Source organism: Salmo trutta, chromosome 5 (assembly GCF_901001165.1).
Source record: "Salmo trutta chromosome 5, fSalTru1.1, whole genome shotgun sequence".
Lineage (NCBI taxonomy): Eukaryota > Metazoa > Chordata > Actinopteri > Salmoniformes > Salmonidae > Salmo > Salmo trutta.
The window spans coordinates 38,561,244-38,583,057 of record NC_042961.1 but is presented as its reverse complement, the minus strand read 5'-3'; the positions used below and the strand labels follow the sequence as shown (position 1 = coordinate 38,583,057).

General features: G+C 44.6%; 1 protein-coding gene across 3 annotated transcripts in view; it reads left to right on the top strand.

The window, feature by feature from the left end:
• LOC115194117 (actin filament-associated protein 1) overlaps window positions 1-21,814 on the top strand; it is a 107,551-nt gene that overhangs the window by 56,793 nt on the left and 28,944 nt on the right. For all 3 annotated transcript variants that reach the window (XM_029753503.1, XM_029753505.1, XM_029753504.1), the window contains exons 2-3: window positions 2,204-2,332; window positions 2,750-2,832. In XM_029753503.1, the coding sequence (XP_029609363.1) occupies window positions 2,204-2,332; window positions 2,750-2,832 (212 nt within the window). The remainder of the gene's footprint in view (window positions 1-2,203; window positions 2,333-2,749; window positions 2,833-21,814) is intronic.

Genomic DNA, 21,814 nt, shown 5'->3' with positions numbered 1-21,814 from the left:
TGGGGTATCTGTACTTTACATTACTATTTATATTTTTTTACAACTTTTACTTTTACTCCACTACATTTCTAAAGAAAGGAATGCACTTTTTACTCCACAAATGTTCTCTGACACCCAAAAGTACTCGTTACATTTCAAAATTGTCAAATTCACACACTTATCAAGAGAACATCCCGGGTCATCCCTACTGAGTCTGATCTGACGGACTCACTAAACACAAATGCTTTGTTTGTAAATTAAATAAAGAGTGTTGGAGTGTGCCCATGGCTATCCGTAAATAAAAAATACTGTTGTGTCATCCGGTTATATACTTTTTTAAACTTTTGATACTTAAGTATATAGCAATTACATTTTACTTTTCATACTTAAGTATATTTAAAACCAAATACTGTTACTGAAGTATTATTTTACTGGGTGACTTTTACTTGAGTCATTTTCTATTAAGTTATCTTTACTTGTATGACAATTGGGTACTTTTTCACCACTGGTAACCAGTTCCACAGCACTTCTTTTGCACAGCACTTTTCCCCCCCAAATATAATGTATAGTTGAATGAACATATGAGAAGTTATGTCAAGTTAGAGGTAGGTTTGGGCCAGATATTTATTTCTTTGTTAATGTAGCATGGCTGTGGAACCAGTTACTTAATAATAATTTGAAGCGACTTGATTTTTTGTTGTTGTTGCAGTGTACCAGCAAGAAAGTGATAAACGAGGGTCTGTTTGAAAGTGGGTCATATAAACATTGCCTTATATTTATTACAGGAAATATACCACACTTTCTGTCTGAAATGGGTATCTGTCTCTCTATCCCTCTCTCTTCCCCCCTCCTCTCTCAAAGGATAATAAGATTACAACAGGAATGTGTGAAAGCTGCTGTTTGTACAGCTATAGAGAAAGACTCCCCAGTCTTCTCCATAGCTGTGAGAGTAAAATATGGATGCGTGTTCTAACCTCGTAAATGTCTCTCGCAGACAACGGTATGCACCGATCTCAATGCCAGACGCACTGATCAAAGGTTTAGGCCACCATCCCCAAAACTGTACATCACTATCATTAATAGAGCTGTCAAGGGGGTCCTTCAGGCTTTTATAGGGCCTACTAGATGTTATATCATCGCAGGTGTCTGGCAAAAACAATACGTGCTGTATGTCAATTGAGACTATGCCCGAATCACTCTGTACTGCTGTGTGTTGAGCATTCCAAACCGTTTCGTTAGCTGTCAGTCAGATTTCACATGTGGAGGGGATGCGGATAATTGCATTACCATTTGCTATGACATATACATTATGCAATAGGTGTATCAAAATATACCACCCTAGAAATTGTATTGCTCCTCACAGAGTTCAACTGAACTGATTTTAATGAAATCATTCAAGACACACGAGCATGGTCTGTGAGGAATTATGCCTTTGCAGGGGTTAAACGATATAGATAGTTTCATCATGAGTGTGTGTTTTTCTGTCATAGTGGGAGGCCTGGGGAATTCTCTACGGAACAAACCACATATAGGACCTCTGATTATATGCTTAGCTAACCAACCATAACTTCTAGGGGCCTGTCAATGAACGTCCACTATTTAGAGTTCATATGACGTCATCAGCAATAAAACATGTTTGTTACACGCTCTGCTGGAACTGAAAGGGCTGAACCATTAATGATAGAGGTGTGTGTGTGTTCTTTATCTACAGAGGAGTTCTGGATTGATGTGCGGAGCCTAACACGCATATCACCGCCATAACTCAACGTGAAGCGATCCATACCCTTTTCTCACTCCCAGTGAGAGACACACACACACACACATACACACACCTAAACATCCAGCTATGCCTTTATATGGGCTGTACCTATTGTTTGTCTACTAAGAAGGTTAGTGAATGTATATGTTCCCAGAGCTGCAAATCAGCTTTGATGGCAGGGAAGATTCCTCAGGTCTTAGTGCCAGGCCCAGCCTCGGTTGGGCAACTCTTAATCATGGTGTCTACATACAGCTTTGAATACGTCAGTTAGGTTGCGTTTGTTTCCCAAGAGTCTTCGAATGCTGTCGAAACGGTATAGCCTACAGAGAGTGTTGACATCGACTTGGTCATAACCACATTATTACGTTACACCTTTGCTGGCCCATGAGTATAAAATAGCCTGTGTGTTTGCGAGTGTGTGTGCTGTCTAACATTCTATTGTTTGTGTCCTGTGTCTTTCTGCAGCCATGGAGGAGTTGGTGTGTGAGCTGCGTCTGTTCCTGGACCTGCTGGACAGGGAGTATCTGAGTTCTGGGGTCAGGGAGAAGAAGATGCTCATCTCCAACATCCTCCACAGGGTCCTCAACGCTAATGGTCAGAACCTAAACACAACCTTTATACAACCTCACGGTCAGACCTACAACCATCACATAACCTTTACACAACCCCACTCATCTCCAACATCCTCCACAGGGTCCTCAACGCTAATGGTCAGAACCTAAACACAACCTTTGTACAACCTCACGGTCAGACCTAAAACCATCACATAACCTTTACACAGCCTCAGTTCAGTTAAGGTCAGACTCCCAACCACCGCACGTCAACTATTACACAACTTTAGTCCATTCAGTTCACCTCAATCCCTTTTATATGTAATTCTGGTCCATCTTATTGTTTAGAAACATTACATGGATGAAACCAAATTCCAATTATTTTCCTTTTCTTGTGTTTACTTTGCAGTCTTCTACTGTCTCTAAAATCTCTCTCTTTATCTCTCTATTTCTCTCTCAGAGCCCTCGTTCAAGTCAGAGATCCACAGCAGCCTCCCGGCCCCCCCTCAGATGCCCCTCCCAGAGATCCCACAACCCTGGCTGGTAAGACAACCTCACATAACCTCTGATCCCTAACCTCTGACATCACCACCTTTACATCACTTTACTCTTCTCTGACTGGGCATGGTAGTCAACTGACTGGGCATGGTAGTCAACTGACTGGCCATGGTAGTCAACTGACTGGGCATGGTAGTCATCTGACTGGGCATGGTAGTCAACTGACTGGGCATGGTAGTCAACTGACTGGGCATGGTAGTCAACTGACTGGGCATGGTAGTCATCTGACTGGGCATGGTAGTCATCTGACTGGGCATGGTAGTCATCTGACTGGGCATGGTAGTCATCTGACTGGGCATGGTAGTCAACTGACTGGGCATGGTAGTCAACTGACTGGGCATGGTAGTCAACTGACTGGGCATGGTAGTCAACTGACTGGGCATGGTAGTCATCTGACTGGGCATGGTAGTCATCTGACTGGGCATGGTAGTCATCTGACTGGGCATGGTAGTCAACTGACTGGGCATGGTAGTCAACTGACTGGGCATGGTAGTCAACTGACTGGGCATGGTAGTCATCTGACTGGGCATGGTAGTCATCTGACTGGGCATGGTAGTCATCTGACTGGGCATGGTAGTCATCTGACTGGGCATGGTAGTCATCTGACTGGGCATGGTAGTCAACTGACTGGGCATGGTAGTCAACTGACTGGGCATGGTAGTCAACTGACTGGGCATGGTAGTCATCTGACTGGGCATGGTAGTCATCTGACTGGGCATGGCAGTCAACTGACTGGGCATGGTAGTCATCTGACTGGGCATGGTAGTCATCTGACTGGGCATGGTAGTTATTTGTACTGGATCAGATCTCAACACAGCCTATAAACTTGATTGATCGCTTGATGATGTTTATTGTCATTCAAGAGGAAATTCCTTCCACATTCTTCAACCACAAGTAACTTGAAACATTGAGACATGTTGCATGAGCTGAAGCCAGATCGCATGCAGTACTCTGTCCAATGAATGTCACATCCAATCATATTGGAGGGTGTTGTAACCATGTGAAGTGTTTCAGGGCGTTTTAACAGTCTCTTATAAATCAGTAGGAAGGGTAGTTCTGAGATCGATATGTTTCTGCTCTCTCACCACCTCCCAACCCCTGACACTCATCAATAACACATAAGCAGGGTTTAATATATGTGGATGTGTGTGTGCTGTGGCAACAGAATGTGTGTGTGTGTGTGTCATTTGTCTCCGAGCGGATGTCTCTGATCGTATCCAGGTGTGCCGTGCTATCCCATAAACCCCCTTCACCATGACCATAACCCACACCTTGTTCTACAAAGCTGTGGTGAGGAGTGTGTGAGACATGCACACACATCCACACAGCTTTATTTTCTTGACATTTCAGGACTTTTTAGGGAGTACGAATGTTTGACCATTTAAAAAGAGAAAACGTATTTTCCCTAACCCCTAACCCTAAACCTTAACCCTAACCCTTAACCTAACCTTAACCCTCAAAACCTTAACCCAACACTTAAACTCAAAATAGCATTTGAACAAATTCAGGACAGTCAGTGAATTGTTAGGACATTGGGGTCCTGATAAGGTAGGAAAACGAGTATGTGCGCACACACACACACACACACACACACACACACACACACACACACACACACACACACACACACACACACACACACACACACACACACACACACACACACCCCTTACAGTAAAGTTTGTAATTAGAACCATCCTACCGCTGTCCTCCTCTCCTGACCCTAGTGTGTGTCTGGACTCTGGAACTCCTGGCTGCACTCCCCGCAATACTTTGAGGGAGGAAGAGGAGGAGGGGGAGGAAAAGGAGGAGAGGGGTGAGGGAGGGGTTACGGGGTCATACAGTCTCTTTCTCTCTTCCTCTCCCTTTGAAATTACCATTCATTATATTGCAATGCTGACCTCTGGAAAACTGTCCAAGTAGCTGTGTTTTTTTCTCTCAACCGTCTTTGGTTTCAGTTCACAAACATTGAATCTCCCCCTCCAATGCTCTCTCACTCTCTCTCTCCCTTGGTAACTCTGTCTCCTCCATTCCTGTAGGTAATAGTGTATGTTAGCGAGGGAGGGAGAGAGGGAGGAATAATAAATGTAATAAGAATTGAGACTCAAATCCCATTATTGCACCCCTCCCCTTCAGAACAGCCTCAATTTGTCGAGGCATGGACTCTACAAGGTGTCGAAAGCGTTCCACAAGGATACTGGCCCGTGTTGATTCCAATGCTTCCCACAGTTGTCTGAAGTTGGCTGGATGTTCTTTGGGTGGTGGACCATTCTTGATATACACGGGAAACTGTTGAGCGTGAAAAACCCAGCAGCTTTGCAGTTCTTGACACACTCAAACCAGTGCGCCTGGCACCTACTACCTTACCCCGTTCAAGGGCATTTACATATTTTGTCTTGTCCATTCACCCTCTGAATGGCACACATAAACAATCCATGTCTCAATTGTCTCAAAGCTTAAAAATCCTTCTTTATCCTGTCTCCTTGCCTTCATCTACACTGATTGAAGTGGATTTAACAGGTGACATCAATGAGGGATCATATTGTTGCTTTCACCTGGATTTACCTGGTCAGTCTAGTATGTCATGGAAAGAGCAAGTGTTCCTAATGTTTTGTACACTCAGTGCATCGCATTGTGTTGAGTCAGCAGTCCTGAAATTTCTAGAAAAAGCATAATAACATCCTTTAGCAAAGTCATCTAACATGCTAACACAGACCCTCTCAGCCACTACAGAAGAGTTATGATGGTCACATGGGTGGCATTTAGTTAGGTTCGCTTAGCGATTAGCAGAGAAAGAGACTGTTGATAGAGGCAAGGACCACTGTCGCTAAGAATTGTTATTTGTGCCAGGGCAGTTGACTTTTTATTGACCCTTTCTCAACAGCGCGCGCACACACACACACACACACACACACACACACACACACACACACACACACACACACACACACACACACACACACACACACACACACACACACACACACACACACACACAGGCCCTAATATCATTAGGGGTCAGGAGACCCTTACAGGATATCTGTTAAGCAGGCTTCCCCTCCTGTGTGTGTGTGTGTGTGTGTGTGTGTGTGTGTGTGTGTGTGTGTGTGTGTGTGTGTGTGTATCTGTGTGTATCTGTGTGTATCTGTGTGTATCTGTGTGTTTGTGTGTGTGTGTGTGTTTGTGTGTGTGTGTGTATCTGTGTGTTTGTGTGTGTGTGTATCTGTGTGTTTGTGTGTGTGTATCTGTGTATCTGTGTGTTTGTGTGTGTGTATCTGTGTGTTTGTGTGTGTGTGTATCTGTGTGTTTGTGTGTGTGTATCTGTGTGTTCGTGTGTGTGTATCTGTGTGTTCATGTTTGTGTGTGTGTGTGTGTGTGTGTTAGGGAAAATGTATGAAAGAGTACTGTGTGTGTATGCTCAAGAGAGAGAGAGCATATTGGAGGTGTTCATGTGATGATTTCTTCACCACTGAAAACATTTTTGAAACCTGAGGCCTTGAATGAGCTCAACCCCATTAAGAGTTCCCTTCTCTTGCTCATTCCCACACAGTAGCCCCAGTCTTGTGTGGTTCCAGTCTAACACTGTCCACAGTCAGGGCCAGACAGGAATGCAGGGATCAATGAAGTGGTTGTTCGTCAACACAGTGTCACCACCCTATCACACTCCTGTTAACACGCAGACTGTAGAATAGAGGGTGCTTAGTGCTTGTCTTTACCTCGAGAGTAGATAGATTAGTAAACAAGGGTATGGCCCTGTAGCCTGGTTAAACCAGTGAAACCATTGTTTCACTTGCTGAGTACAGGTCCCAGTCTGGTTTAACCAGGCTAAGGGCTCTAAACTCCAGGACAGGAGTTTTCCTGATCAGGTCACATGGTCAGGGTGTCAGGTAAAACTCAGAGCCCTACTTCCAGGAAATGAAAGTCTTGAGGAAAAGATTGTCAAGGGTTAATGTCGGTTGTAGACAGAGTGAGTTCCTTGAGGCTGCTGACAAACAAGGTATGCTTGTTGATTGACAGGACCCTTGAGGGGTGAGGATGGAAACTGTTCCATGTGTAGAGAGGGATCTGGATACTTAGATCTCTTAGTTTTCTTAGTGGAAGCATAAAATGAACTCAGCAAAAAATGAAACGTCTTCTCACTGTCAACTGCGTTTATTTTCAGCAAACTTAACATGTGTAAACATAACATAACAAAATTCAACAATTGAGACATAAACTGAACAAGTTCCACAGACATGTGACTAACAGAAATGGAATAATGTGTCCCTGAACAAAGGGGGGGTCAAAATCAAAAGTAACAGTCAGTATCTGGTGTGGCCACCAGCTGCATTAAGTACTGCAGTGCGTCTCCTCCTCATGGACTTCACCAGATTTGCCAGTTCTTGCTGTGATATGTTACCCCACTCTTCCACCAAGGCACCTGCAAGTTCCCAGAATTTTGGGGGGGGAATGGCCCTAGCCCTCACCCTCCTATCCAACAGGTCCCAGACATGCTCAATGGGATTGAGATCCGGGCTCTTCGCTGGCCATGGCAGAACACTGACAATCCTGTCTTGCAAGAAATCACGCACAGAACGAGCAGTATGGCTGGTGGCATTGTCATGCTGGAGGATCATGTCAGGAGGAGCCTGCAGGACAGGTACTACATGAGGGAGGAGGATGTCTTCCCTGTAACGCACAGCGTTGAGATTGCCTGCAATGACAACAAGCTCAGTCCGATGATGCTGTGACACACCGCCCCAGACCATGACGGACCCTCCACCTCCAAATCGATCCCGTTCCAGAGTAGAGGCCTTGGTGTAATGCTCATTCCTTCAACGATAAACGCAAATCCGACCATCACCCCTGGTGAGACAAAACCGTGACTCGTCAGTGAAGAGCACTTTGCCAGTCCTGTCTGGTCCAGCGACGGTGGGTTTCTGCCCATATGCGACGTTGTTGCCGGTGATGTCTGGTGAGGACCTGCCTTACAACAGGCCTACAAGCCCTCAGTCCAGCCTCTCTCAGCCTATTGTGAACAGTTTGAGCACTGATGGAGGGATTGTGTGTTCCTGGTGTAACTTTGGCAGTTGTTGTTGCCATCCTGTACCTGTCCCTCAGGTGTGATGTTCGGATGTACCGATCCTGTGCAGGTGTTGTTACGCGTGGTCTGCCACTGAGAGGACGATCAGCTGTCCGTCCTGTCTCCCTGTAGCGCTGTCTTAGGTGTCTCACAGTACAGACATTGCAATTTATTGCCCTGGCCACATCTGCAGTCCTCATGCCTCCTTGCAGCATGCCTTAGGCACGTTCATGCAGATGAGCAGGGACCCTGGGCATCTTTCTTTTGGTGTTTTTCAGAGTCAGTAGAAAGGCCTCTTTAGTGTTCTAAGTTTTCATAACTGTGACTAACAGCCTACTGTTTTTTAAGCTGTTAGTGTCTTAACGACCGTTCCACAGGTGCATGTTCATTAATTGTTTATGGTTCATTGAACAAGCATGGGAAACAGTGTTTAAACCCTTTACAATGAAGATCTGTGAAGTTATTTGGATTTTTGATTGAATTATCTTTGAAAGACAGGGTCCTGAAAAAGGGACGTTTTTTTGTTGTTGCTGAATTTATGTAGCTCCTCCTTTGACCTTCAGTCACTGGCAGTACTCGGGGTATACACGCACACTCACACACACACTCACTAAGTGGAGGAGCTTCTTGAGTCATTTTAAAACTACCCATAACCAGTGTTTTCACGATACCAGATTTTTGACTTTGATACCCAGTTTAGTATATTAATACTCGATACTGAAACGGTACTCAATACCAAAATGATACTCAAAGCTGAAACAATACCAGGCCAAAAAAATAAATAACATATTAGTTAAAGACACAGAATAACCACTGGGCTTTACTTTTTTTTAAACATTGAATAAAATGTTGATTACTGGTAGAACAAATAAAATAGCAAATAGAATATATTATATTCTGTGTTCAATTTCTTGCAAAAAATAAAACACTATATTAAATAACAGAAGAATACCTAACATTTTTCTTATGCAAAACCAATTATCTCTAAACATTTTTTAAATGTAATTTGATACATTTCAGTGTTAATTTGCTCATCTATGGCCATAATATTGGGTCAAATGACATTCATTAGACATATAATTCATTACAGCTAAATAATTGAATGTATATTAAATGAATAGTTTAGTTCCAAAACGACATAAAACACACTTTGAAACTCATTTCTGAAGCTTCTGTATTGCGATAGTCTATAGGCCATAGAAAAACAATGGATTTTACAGTGCAATTCACTTCCCAGGGTGCAATGCTTCGCCCAGGGCTGCTGGCTGGCTAGTGGCTACTGGCCTTTGAGTTGTGTAATCATATTATAATGCTCACATAAATGTCATGCTGAATATATTTTCATGTCATTGTCACTCAAAAATAATCAAAAATAGTAAAAAATAATAATGTTTTGGAACTAACCCTCCCTTGCACTGCTTTGTAACACCTTTTGCTTAGTTGTTTCGTGGGCTGCTCTGTAATCAAAGTATTCCCATAGTTAGCTTCTGCAGCCAGTTTTGTCAACAAGGTATGATGTTTCTCTTTGAAGAAGCCATGCTGTCTGCATTTTCTCTCCTTTTGCTTGCTGCTCAAAAATGTCTCGCACTGTGTCAGCTGCATGCGCAAGCGCAGCCTGGCTCGCTACAGCCCCCTTGAGAAGATTCAGTCAAATGACTAGACCCTCTCAATGCGTATGTGACGCGAGACACATTTGACAGAAGTACCACAAGTAACAAAATGTTTAATGTTCTTGTATTGGAAAAGTATAGCAGTTTTGGTATACAGTGCAACACTACTCAACCCTCACCTCATAAATCTGTGAATCAGACAAAGAGGATGAAGGGGGAGTTTCTTTACTCTTGTACTCCATGTTTCGCACACACACAGCTGGCCGTGATTAGGCAGTCATAATTGCCACCAGGCGTTCAGATTGACACAGACTGACTGAAACCTCATGGGAACAGTCCATCCTATCTCCCCTCTCTCTCTCTCTCGCTCTCTCGCTCTCTCGCTCTCGCTCTCTCTTGCTCTCTCTCTCTTTTTTTTTTTCTCTCGGCTATGCTCCCTGTGGTGTTTCAACAGCAGGGTTTCAGTCTACACCTTGACCCTTACCGATAGCCATCACACAGGGGGTTAGGCATGTACATGTGCGTCTATTTGATGTCATTACTTTGAGCCAGATGAATGGCCCAGCCCCAGTTGCTCTCAGATACATTGCATGGAGTGTGGGTTTGAGAGTGGTGCTGCTCCATCCCGGCTCGATGTAGGAGAATATGGGGCAAGCCTAGCCAGGCCTGCTGCTGAGACACAAATGAGTTCCATCTGTGTTGATGTTGGCGAGTGCCCCCCCCCCCACACCTCACCTCACCTCCTCTCCCCAAATCAACCCAGCCACCCCCTACACACATTTTCATAGAGAGCCACTCATACACACACATTTTCTCTCTTCTCTTTCTTGTTCGCATACACACGCCCGATATACACATATTTGTACGTGGACACACAGAGATACTTTTGGTCGTGTAGTGTATGTGGACACCTGCTCGTCGAACATCTCATTCCAAAATCATGGGCATTAATATGGAGTTGGTCCCCCCTTTGCCGCTATCGAAGCCTCCACTCTTCTGGGAAGAGTGTTGGAGGCTTCAACATTGCTGCGGGGACTAGCTTCCATTCAGCCACAATAGCATTAGTTAGGTCTGGCACTGGTGTTGGGCGATTAGGCCTGGCTCGCAGTCGGCATTCCAATTCATCCCAAAGATGTTTGATGGAGTTGAGGTCAGGGCTCTGTACAGGCCAGTCAAGTTCTTCCACAATGATCCCGACAAACCATTTCTGTATGGACCTCGCTTTGTGCACGGTGGCATTGTCATGCTGAAACAGGAAAGGGCCTTCCCCAAACTGTTGCCACAAAGTTGGAAGCACAGAGTCGTCTAGAATGCCATTATTCCTCCTCCACCAAACTTTACAGTTGGCATTATGCATTTGGGCAGGTAGCGTTCTCCTGGCATCCACCAAACTCAGATTTGTCCATCGAACTGCCGGATGGTGAAGTGTGATTCATCACTCCACTTCGCGGCTTAGCTGTTGTTGCTCCTAGATGTTTCCACTTCACAATAACAGCACTTACAATTGACCGGGGCAGCTATAGCAGGGCAGAAATTTGAGGAACTGAATTGTTAGAAAGGTGGCATCCTATGACGGTGCCACGTTGAAAGTCACTGAGCTCTTCAGTAAGGCCATTCTACTGCCAATGTTTGTCTATGGAGATTGCATGACTGTGTACTCAATTGTATACACCCGTCAGCAATTGGTGGGTCTGAAATAGCCGAATCCACAAATTTGAAGGGGTGTCCAGATACTTTTGTGTACACAGTCAGAGCATATATATTATCTTCCTCTTACACACCCACATACTCCGTTCTCCAGTCCACTCCGTTCTCCAGTCCACTCCGTTCTCCAGTCCACTCCGTTCTCCAGTCCACTCCGTTCTCCAGTCCACTCAGTTCTCCACTCCGCTTGGCTGTGTTCGTCTCTCTGAGGCAGACAAGCTCCATTTGTGTTAAATTTCCTTTCTCACTCTCACTCTCTCTTTCTCTCTGTCTCAACTCCTGACTGAGACAACTCGCTCCTCCTCCTCGTTTCCTCCCCAAGCGCTCGTTAAGATAAATATGTGTCTCGGCCGAGGGCTTTGTGTCCGAGTTAGTGTGGACACACACATGCACACACAAAAATACTCACACAGTGGAATCACTCTCCCACTGTGTTTGTGTGAGTTCCTTGATTTTTTTTTTCTCTGTGTGCTTTCCTTCATGTCAGTCTACTGTAGACTGTTTCCACACGTGGAATTCTATACATACACACATTCCTATCCCTACCGTGTACTGAGTTGGTCTTCAGTACTTCTTAAAGGGCTCTCTTTTTGCAAGTGTCTGAATTGTTGAAAACCTTGTGTGGGTTGAAAAGAAAGGAAATAACTGAAAAGAACTGCTAACTACAACCACTGAAAGCCAATAGTCTGTCACAATGGCCATTGCTGTGTTGTGGTTGGATAAGCCCGATTCTTCTGTATTTGGTCAATCCAATTCTAACCTAAAAGAGGAACACATTTAGTGCTGGCATGTAACAATGTCGCCATTCTAAATTAAGCCTTGATGTGCGTACACATTGAGGCTGGAGCTGAATCAATCACTTCTCAATTAATCAATTCACCCATTTCGTTAGTTGCTTGTGATTTGTGTGTGTTTTTTGTTTCAATATACTGTGGTATTGATGGCAAACCTAGGCAAAATTGGCCCTGCCATCACTTGCTTAGGCATTAGTTTCTCAGTGGACTTCCCCTACTTGGTGGTTGGTCTAACCACAGTTAAATGCAGTCACCTCACCATTGTATTGTGTCATAGACAAAGGCAATTAAATATGATTTACTGTTGACACACAACAACAAATCCATGATGAAACAGCTCTCACATCTCTGTGGAAACGCCACAACAAGCGGTAAATCTCCATTAATCACGTTTTTTATTACAGTAAGGAAATCTCATGACGAGCAGTGACACTTTTGAAAGATCATGTGATGGGACCATGGCGTGAAGAGTCACCAACTCCATAGGCCTTTATGCGTATAAACTCTTTTGGAAAAAGTTTCCCTGAAAACTGGAGCACAAATGGAAAACCAATTTCGCTCCTTTTTCCCCAAAACGTTTTCAAAGACCGTTTTTATAGGGCCAAGTCTCTCTCTATTCCCATCGATGATGTGATCTAACTGACTATATAAAGAAACTAAGTGAAAACTCACACTGCCTCTAAAACGGAGTTAAACAAAGCATTAAGATCTAGCTGAATACGTATTTGACACAGTGAATGAGACCGCTCTCTTAAACTAACTGTATGACGACTGACTGTAGGTAGTTGGCAAGGACCAAGCTTCCTGTGTGACTAAGTAAGCGAGGGTCTGTTCGGAATGTGTGTGGATGTGTGTTCGGAGTGAATGAGTGTGGATGTGTTTTCGGGGTGAATGAGTGTGTGTGTGTGTTCCTGTTTCACTATGCCAGCTCACTCCCAGTACAATAGGCAAAGTCCATTCCAGCCCAAACAGACACTCAGGGGGCTGTCCAACAAAAACAGAGGCCTTCTCGGCCCCTCTATCCCAGGCTCTACCCCTGACCAATGTTCCCTGTAAGCTGTGTGGGTACGCAGTAGCCCCGAGACTGCCGCGCAGCTCCCCGGGACTGCCGCACAGAAGAAATATCAGCCCCCGGAGAGAAGCACGAGATTAAACATCTCAACTTTGTAGAGCAGTGGTCACCAACAGGTCGACCGCGATCGATTGGTCAATCTCCAAGGCATTCCCTAGTCGATCGCCAAATATTTCTGTAAAAAAAACAATGATAAAGCCTTGTATCTTTTTTTTTGTTTTTGTCTTGGGCTGTTGGCGGCAGGTACACCTGATTCAACTGTTGCCATTTTCAACCATTTCATGTGTCTGAAGGTACACACTCTGCCTACCTGGAAGGCCCGGAGAGCAAATCAAGTGCACTATAGGTCTACCGTTGGCCAATCGGAGGCTCCGATTACCGTGTCTGCAGTAACGTAGCAGGCATAAAAGAAAGCTACATCAGAGTTAATACTGTGAGATTTTAAAACGTTTAAAACCATGACTAGAGAGAGACTGTCAACGAATACAGCGTTCTTCCTATTTCCACTCAGCGCTGCAACAAACACTGCAGCAGTAATGAATGAGTAGGAAAGTGTATCTATAGGCTTGCGTTGTTGTTATTATTAGTGGCTTGGGTCTTTTTTTAATATCGAGGGATATTTCACTTTCTCTGTTCATAGGTGTAACAGCATGAATTTGTGCATGAGGCAGACAATGTGGTGCGACTCAAGTTTCGCCATCAGCTGGAAGACGGTGTCCCTTTTTGGTCAGTGTCAGTGGAGGAAAGGGAGAGCGGACGGATGTAGAGAGGCGGACCCTCAGTCTTCTGCTCTCTCCCTACGCTGGGACTGACCATCAGATGCAGGCACCATCAGCCCAGTAAAATAAAAAATGTATTAATCGCAGCAGGCTGCTGAGGGGAGAACAGCTCATAATAATGGCCGGATCAGAGCAAATGAAATGGCATCAAACACATGGAAACCGCTCCAGCCATTACCACAAGTCCATTCTCCCTAATTAAGGTGCCACCAACCTCCTGTGAAGTGTATGCTCACTTAGCTGTGCCTCACAAGTAATACAACAACGGATCTATTACCGGTGTGATCATATAGCCTACCTCAAAGTTTGAAACATAATTTAAAATAAAATCCCAAACAACAATGCAATGGCAGGGCAATTCAAGCAAAACCTATATGCAGTGATAATGTATTGGGCCTATAGCTGCACAAACCTCATTGCTACAGTACTGTTTTTAATTGATTAATGTTGCATAGGCGTACATTTTTTAAGTCATGTTTAAAAAAATCTGAGTGGTAGATTTCGGTATTTTGACTCAGGAAGTGATGTTGACTCAAAACATTGGTGACCACTGTTTTAGAGTTTTCTCTGTTAACACTATACTGTGGCAATTGTGATCGAATTAACATACCGAAACAAAATTAACTATACAAGAGATTTTGTTTTAGGCAGAATGCATCGGAGTAGGATTCTATTGCATTGACATGCATGACTCAGCCCGTACTCTACACAAACCGGTGCAGCATAACCAATCAGAGCTGCAGTAGGTCTATATGCAAATAGGCCTTTGCCATATGGATCCTTGCCATTTTACTTTGAACTGGACTGTGTTTACAGCATGAGCGATTGTGAGTAGATGCGATTGTTTTGAGTTCAAGCAAGAGCTGCATGTAGCCACACGTGCACATTTTGTTCATATCCTTTGCTAGTTAGTGAGTTATTAGTCCCATAATAAATATTTTGTAGTCAGCAATAGGGGAGTGATTGCTTCCTACAAGAGCACAAAACGTACATTTCTAGACATCTTTGAAAAGTTTTTTGTCTTAAAGGGGCAGTGTTGTATTTTGAGACAGTCTTGAATTAGCTAAGTAGCCAATAGGCAGAGGATAGCATCATTTGTCTGATTCGCTGTAATAATGGTATGGGAATAATAATGCATTTTATTTTGTAAGGTGGTTTCTTGCATCAAACAACACAACAACATTTTCAGTTACCTCCATGTTTGAAGGACAAGTGGATAAACAGGTTAATGTCAAGCCCTGCATGTTTTTTCAAAAGTCTCATGGACTGTATGCCTACATTGAACACCACACATTGGCTGCTACTGTAGGCTTAATGATAAAACAGCTATTTCAATGTTAAAATATTATTGGATGCATTTTCTCCATTGTTTTTGATGGTATGCCACTCTGGTAGGCTCACATTATTATCAAATAGCCACAGTAGCATACTTGGCCACTGTTAAAATTTAAACTTAAAGCGGGTACAGCCTCAGTGTTCACAGTAAACGCGCTGGAAGTTGCACATCATTTTCACAACGTTTGCGCTCAGCAGACTTGAAATTTGCTCAGTGCCCCCAACATTTTTTGGGCTCATTACACCGGACCTCTCCCCTCCCATATTTACACCTCATTGTGAGGTGGCAGAAAGAGGGGAAGAGGTGTGGAGGTCTGGAAGTTTCCTTTCGCTCCTCTGTTCCACACTCCCTCAATGCTTGTTTCTCTTGTGCTGGTTTTTCCCTACTCGGCATTCAGACTGGCACATCCGCTCCGGCTGCGTGCAAGAGCACACCTGCCTAGAAACACAGACTTATCCCCCACTCCCATTCCCAGGAAAAGAGGGAGGGAGAGAATAGAATTCAGAATGGGAACTGGCACAAGGTTTTGCTGAGGTTCCACTAATATGGGCAGGTCGTGTAAAAACAGTTTGGTGTAACATTTAGATTAGTATCAGTGAACATGGCTCAGTGGCCATGCTTGTTCTGAAAAGGGGGAGTGCTGGGTTTTAGGATCCAGCAGAGGGTGCTTTTTCACACCAACCACTGGTATGGTGTGTGTGCCTGAGTGAGAGTAGCTGGATGTGTGCGTCTTCATGAGCGTGCGTGTTCGAGAAACTCTTGGACTGGTATGAGTGCGCTGGTGACTAATCTGTAGAAGTCCGGTTTGAGTTTCTCTCAGACACAATGGACTATTCACCATCCTTCAACAGCCAGGGGCAGTTTCATATGGGGAGCGGGTAGGCGTGCTAGAGACTGTTTTTGTTGCTACAGTGCATGCGAGTTCGCTAAGGCCAGGCAAAAGGCTCAGAGGCCCAGAAGTCAGACAGTTTGATACGCCGTGAAGTGCTGCCTTAGCACGGCTCCATGGTCCGTGTGTGTGTGTGTGTGTGTGTGTGTGTGTGTGTGTGTGTGTGTGTGTGTGTGTGTGTGTGTGTGTGTGTGTGTGTGTGTGTGTGTGTGTGTGTGTGTGTGCATAAGTGAATGCGCACGTGTGCATATCAGTAATTCTCCCCCCTCTTGTTTGGTTTAGATGCACTGATGACCCCAACTGCTGCAGGGGCTGGCAGAGATATGGCCTCCATATTTAGTAAGCAGAAAAGCTCATATTAAAGTTGGCTGCACTTGACTGGACCCATATCAGAATAGGAATGGCAGGGTCATGGAGAATGAGATGGAAGAAAACATGTGTTGTTCACCATGGACAATACAAAGTATGTTGGCCAGTTTTTGACACTACTATAACTAAATTAAAACCAAGAAAAAAAGAGAATTATAGACACTTGTCTCTTTAAAATGTATAAGTTATGTTCTTCAAGAATCAATTGGTATATGTAATTTCTAACTCCAAAAATGGATGTAGCAACTGCAATTTGCCCCTTTTTTGTAATGTTCACTTCACTTCATGACCAAAAGTATGTGTACACCTGCTCGTCAAACATCTCATTCCAAAATGATGGGCGTTAATATGGAGTTGGTCCCCCCTTTGCTGCTGTAACAGCCTCCACTCTTCTGGGAAGGCTTTCCTCTAGATGTTGGAACATTGCTGCGGGGACTTGATTTTATTCAGCATTATTGAGGTCAGACCCTGATGTTGGGCGATTAGGCCTGGCTCGCAGTCGGTGTTCCAATTCATCCCAAGGTGTTCGATGGAGTTGAGGTCAGGGCTCTGTGCAGGCCAGTCAAGTTCTTCCACACCTATCTCGATTAACCATTTCTGTATGGACTTTGCTTTGTGCATGGGGGAATTGTCATGCTGAAACAGGAAAGGGTCTTGCCCAAACTGTTGACACAATGTGAAAGTACAGAATCGTCTAGAATGTCATTGTATGCTGTAGCGTTAACATTTCCCTTCACTGGAATTAAATGGCCTAGTCTGAACCATGAAACAAGGCCCCAGACCATTATTCATCCTCTACCAAACTTTACACTTGGCACTATGCATTCGGACAGGTAGTGTTCTGGCATCCGCCAAACCCAGATTCGTCTGTCGGACTGCCAGATGACGTGATTCGTCACTTCCGGGGAACGCGTTTCAACTACTCCAGAGTCCAATGGCGGCAAGCTTTACACCGCTCTAGCCGACGCTTGGCATTGCACATGGTGATCTTAGGCTTGGGTGTAGCTGCTCGGCCGTGGAAATCTATTTCATGAAGCTCCCAACGAACACATCAACTTCCAGAGGCAGTTTGGAACTCGTAGTGACTGTTACAACCGAGGATAGACAATTTTTACGTGTTACATGCTTCAGCACTCGGCGGTCCCATTCTGTGAGCTTGTGTGGCCTACCACTTTATGACTGAGTCATTGTTGCTCCTAGACTTTTCACTTCACAATAACAGCACTTACAGTTGACCGGGGCAGCTCTAGCAGGGCAAGAATTTTACAAACTGACTTATTGAAAAGGTGGATTCTTATGACGGTGCCATGTTGAAAGTCACTGAGCTCTTCAGTATGGGCCATTCTACTATCAATGCTTGTCTTTGGATATTGCATGGCTGTGTGCTCGATTTTTATACACCTGTCAGCAACGGGTGTGGCTGAAATAGCCAAAACCACTAATTTGAAGGGGTGTCTATGTACTTTTGTTTGTATGGTGTATGTTGAAGCAACAGCTGTAGTACCGCAACCTAAATGGATAGAAAGCATCTTGGGAAATGTAGTCTTTCTCTCTTAGACGAACTGCGAGTCAGCCTGCGTCTGTCCCCTCTGTGTTCCCACGACAGCAAACACATTGACACAACACTGACTACCCCTCCTACGCAGACAGACACAACACTGACTACCCTTCCTACGCAGACTGACACAACACTGACTACCCCTCCTACGCAGACAGACACAACACTGACTACCCCTCCTACGCAGACAGACGCAACACTGACTACCCCTCCTACGCAGACAGATAGAGAATGGATGGCGGTATGTAGAGCTAAGCCCAGGCTAGAGAGACAAAAATTTCCCCCACAGTGTCTCCAAACCAAGGACAGTCAGGCCTCCCTCACTGCTGCTCCCTAATTACACATGGGCTGCTCCCTGGAATTGGGGAAATTGCTGGGTTTAAGGGCATGAAATGCACAGATCTGTTAATCTAAAAGATACATGGGTGGGAATTCACAATAGGAGGGTATTATGCAGATAGCATTGGGATGTGGAACAGAATTGGTGGGTTCAAGGCCATATGCATCTATAGCAGAACTTGGTTCAATAGTATTTCAAAACTTTCAAATACTTTCAGGGTTTGTTTGGAACTGCATGCGTATAGCGTAAGGGTCAGCTGAACAAGATGCTAATGATTAGGGCTAATTAGCGTGTAGACATCCATCTGGATCCGACACCTCTTTGGGGTTTACGGATGGTGTTTGTTTACGGTCAATCAGAGGCTGGAATGCACTTGGACCACAATGCACCCTGTTAGTCGGATCGTGTGATTCGTCAAGCCAGATTATTTCTGGGATACGAACAGGCTGTTTGAGGTCGTGAAAACAACTGAAAAGTAGGTGTGTGCGTGATTGCGTGCGTGTTTGTGTGTGTGTGTGTCCAATGCACTTGACCAGACCCTGAATACCTCTCATAGTAGAGTGATGGGGTCACAACTCCAATCTCCATCTCAAGTAACTTCAATTGCATTTGAAAACGCAAATCTAAAACATTCAAGTCTCGAGTTATTAATTCTGCTATTGTTGCTAACATGCTCTAAGAAGGAAATGAGCACATTCTGATACTGCTGAGAGGTTACGGCCTTCCAACATCAACAGTCCAAGCAGTCCACCACACGAACACAAACACAACCTCCAGCTTTTGTATTTCGAAGTAAAACGCCAAGTGGATGTATTTTACCCGAGCTTATTGTTCAAATGTCAAGGCTGAACATTTTTTCTTTCTTGATTTTGAAGTCTTCCACTCACTCACTCAACTTTCTTTCGTTCTCCTTTGGTGCAGTGGGGAAGTTTCTGGGAGGGTCAGGAGGGGCGGGGGAGCATCTGTGGAGTTTAGTGGGCCAGTGACCTTGCCAGAAAATGAGTTCACCACAAAGCACTGTTTCCCAGAGGAAATATGATGAGGTTCTGGGGTCGAGCCACTTCTTGGAGTTAAAGTTCTAGATTGAAAGGGAATATATAGACAAAGGGAGACAGGGAGGGTAGATGGACAGAGAGAGGGGCGACAGGGAGGGTAGATGGACAGAGAGAGGGGCGACAGGGAGGGTAGATGGACAGAGAGAGAGGGGCGACAGGGAGGGTAGATGGACAGAGAGAGGGGCGACAGGGAGGGTAGATGGACAGAGAGAGGGGCGACAGGGAGGGTAGATGGACAGAGAGAGGGGCAACAGGGAGGGTAGATGGACAGAGAGAGGGGCGACAGGGAGGGTAGATGGAGTGAGAGAGAGGGAGTATACGTAGATGGAGGCAGAGAGAGGGAGTATACGTAGATGGAGGCAGAGAGAGAGGGTAGATGGAGGGAGAGTGTAGATAGGAGAGAGGGGGTAGATAGGAGAGCGAGTGTAGATAGGAGAGAGGGGGTAGATAGGAGAGCGAGTGTAGATAGGAGAGAGGGGGTAGATAGGAGAGCGAGCGAGAGAGGGGGTAGATAGGAGAGCGAGCGAGAGAGGGGGTAGATAGGAGAGCGAGCGAGAGAGGGGGTAGATAGGAGAGCGAGCGAGAGAGGGGGTAGATAGGAGAGCGAGCGAGAGAGGGGGTAGACAGGAGAGCAATAGGAGAGCGAGAGAAGGGGTAGACAGGAGAGCGAGCGAGAGAGAGGGTAGATAGGAGAGCGAGCGAGAGAGAGGGTAGATAGGAGAGCGAGCGAGAGAGAGGGTAGATAGGAGAGCGAGCGAGAGAGAGGGTAGATAGGAGAGCGAGCGAGAGAGAGGGTAGATAGGAGAGCGAGTGAGAGAGAGGGTAGATAGGAGAGCGAGTGAGAGAGAGGGTAGATAGGAGAGCGAGTGAGAGAGAGGGTAGATAGGAGAGCGAGTGAGAGGGTAGATACAGGGGCGGAAATCCCGGGGGGGACGGGGGACACACGACCCCCCCATCCTGGGAAAAATATGATTTGTCCCCCCCAATATATCACTGAAACATAACTATGTAATTTAAATAATATTAATAATACGCAATGAAAGCAATTGTGCTGATTATAGACACTTAATAGCGCGTTTTTAAGTTTCAAAAGATTGCAACCCCCCCACCCTTTGCCTCACAATGGTTTGATCCACTGCCAGTTCCTTAGCTTGCTAGGTAACAGAGAGGTCGTATCTACTGTCTGAAAGGCACTCAATGCACGTAACTGACGTGAGGTTAATCCAGTCAATCGCGCACACACACTAGCTGAATATGCAGAGCTAGCGCGCAAATATTAACTATTAAGCTAGCTAGTACCTATTCCATTTATGTGGCGTCGTCAAAGATGGAATCAGCATGCAGATGATGTAAGTTAGTGCTTCAAAGTCCCTGTGATAAGGTTAGCGATAAACTGAAATCCAAACTGAACAGAACTACACTCTCTTCTACCATTGTCTTAAATATATTTAATGGTCTCGTTGCAAAAGCTAAATTGTCGCAAGTTAACTTTTATTTATTTATTTATTTTATTTCACCTTTATTTAACCCGGGTAGCAAAGATTATAGCAAACACCACTGAAACTGAATTGGTGCTTGCTAGCTTTGCAAATTCAGCTATTGTTGGAAGCCAGCCAATATGAAGCAAACTATTAAAATTACAAAAGGTTGCAGCATATGTTGTGTAAATGGTGAACTCATACAGCTGTCAACTCTTGTCATTTTAATCCGTTTAGATCGAATCCCAAATAGAATGATTGAAGATGATAGAAGCCCATCTCCTACTGTAAATAACCTACACACTGTGTGTGTGTAGCCAGCCAGCCAGCCAGGTAGAAAAATGGCAGAAAAATAAAAGACGGACATTAGAGTATTTTTCAATACACCAAAACGCATAGTAAAAACCCTAGTAGCCTAATATCTCAAAGACTAGTTGATAAAATGTTCATAAGAAAGAAATTAAATTCTAATGGATATGTTTCACAATGATGTCATTAGGCAGAGCAGGCAACAGATGGCACATAGACAGTAGAGTTGGGGACAGATATGCAGGGACAGACTGGCAGAGACAGGGAGTCTCAGGTAAGTTTGTTGAGTCTTTGTTTGGCAACATTATGAAAGGTTCTCAATTGTTTTGACTTGTAAAATAGGAACATAATGGGAAAATGCCATGGATACCCCCACTCTCAACTTAAACTGGTGACTGAACTAAGATTTGTTAAAGGCAATGGTATTGCTGTTGTGATTAGTTGTGTAGTTTTGGGTACCGGTAGTTAGGAGTACGGCAAACACCTTATTTCTTTGGTTCCTCAATATACATTTACCATATTACAATGTAGGCTATGTGTTACAGCACTACTTTTGGTGTCCACCTCAGGAATTGCTCTTGAGAAAATGTAATGTAATTGTCCCCTCCAAAG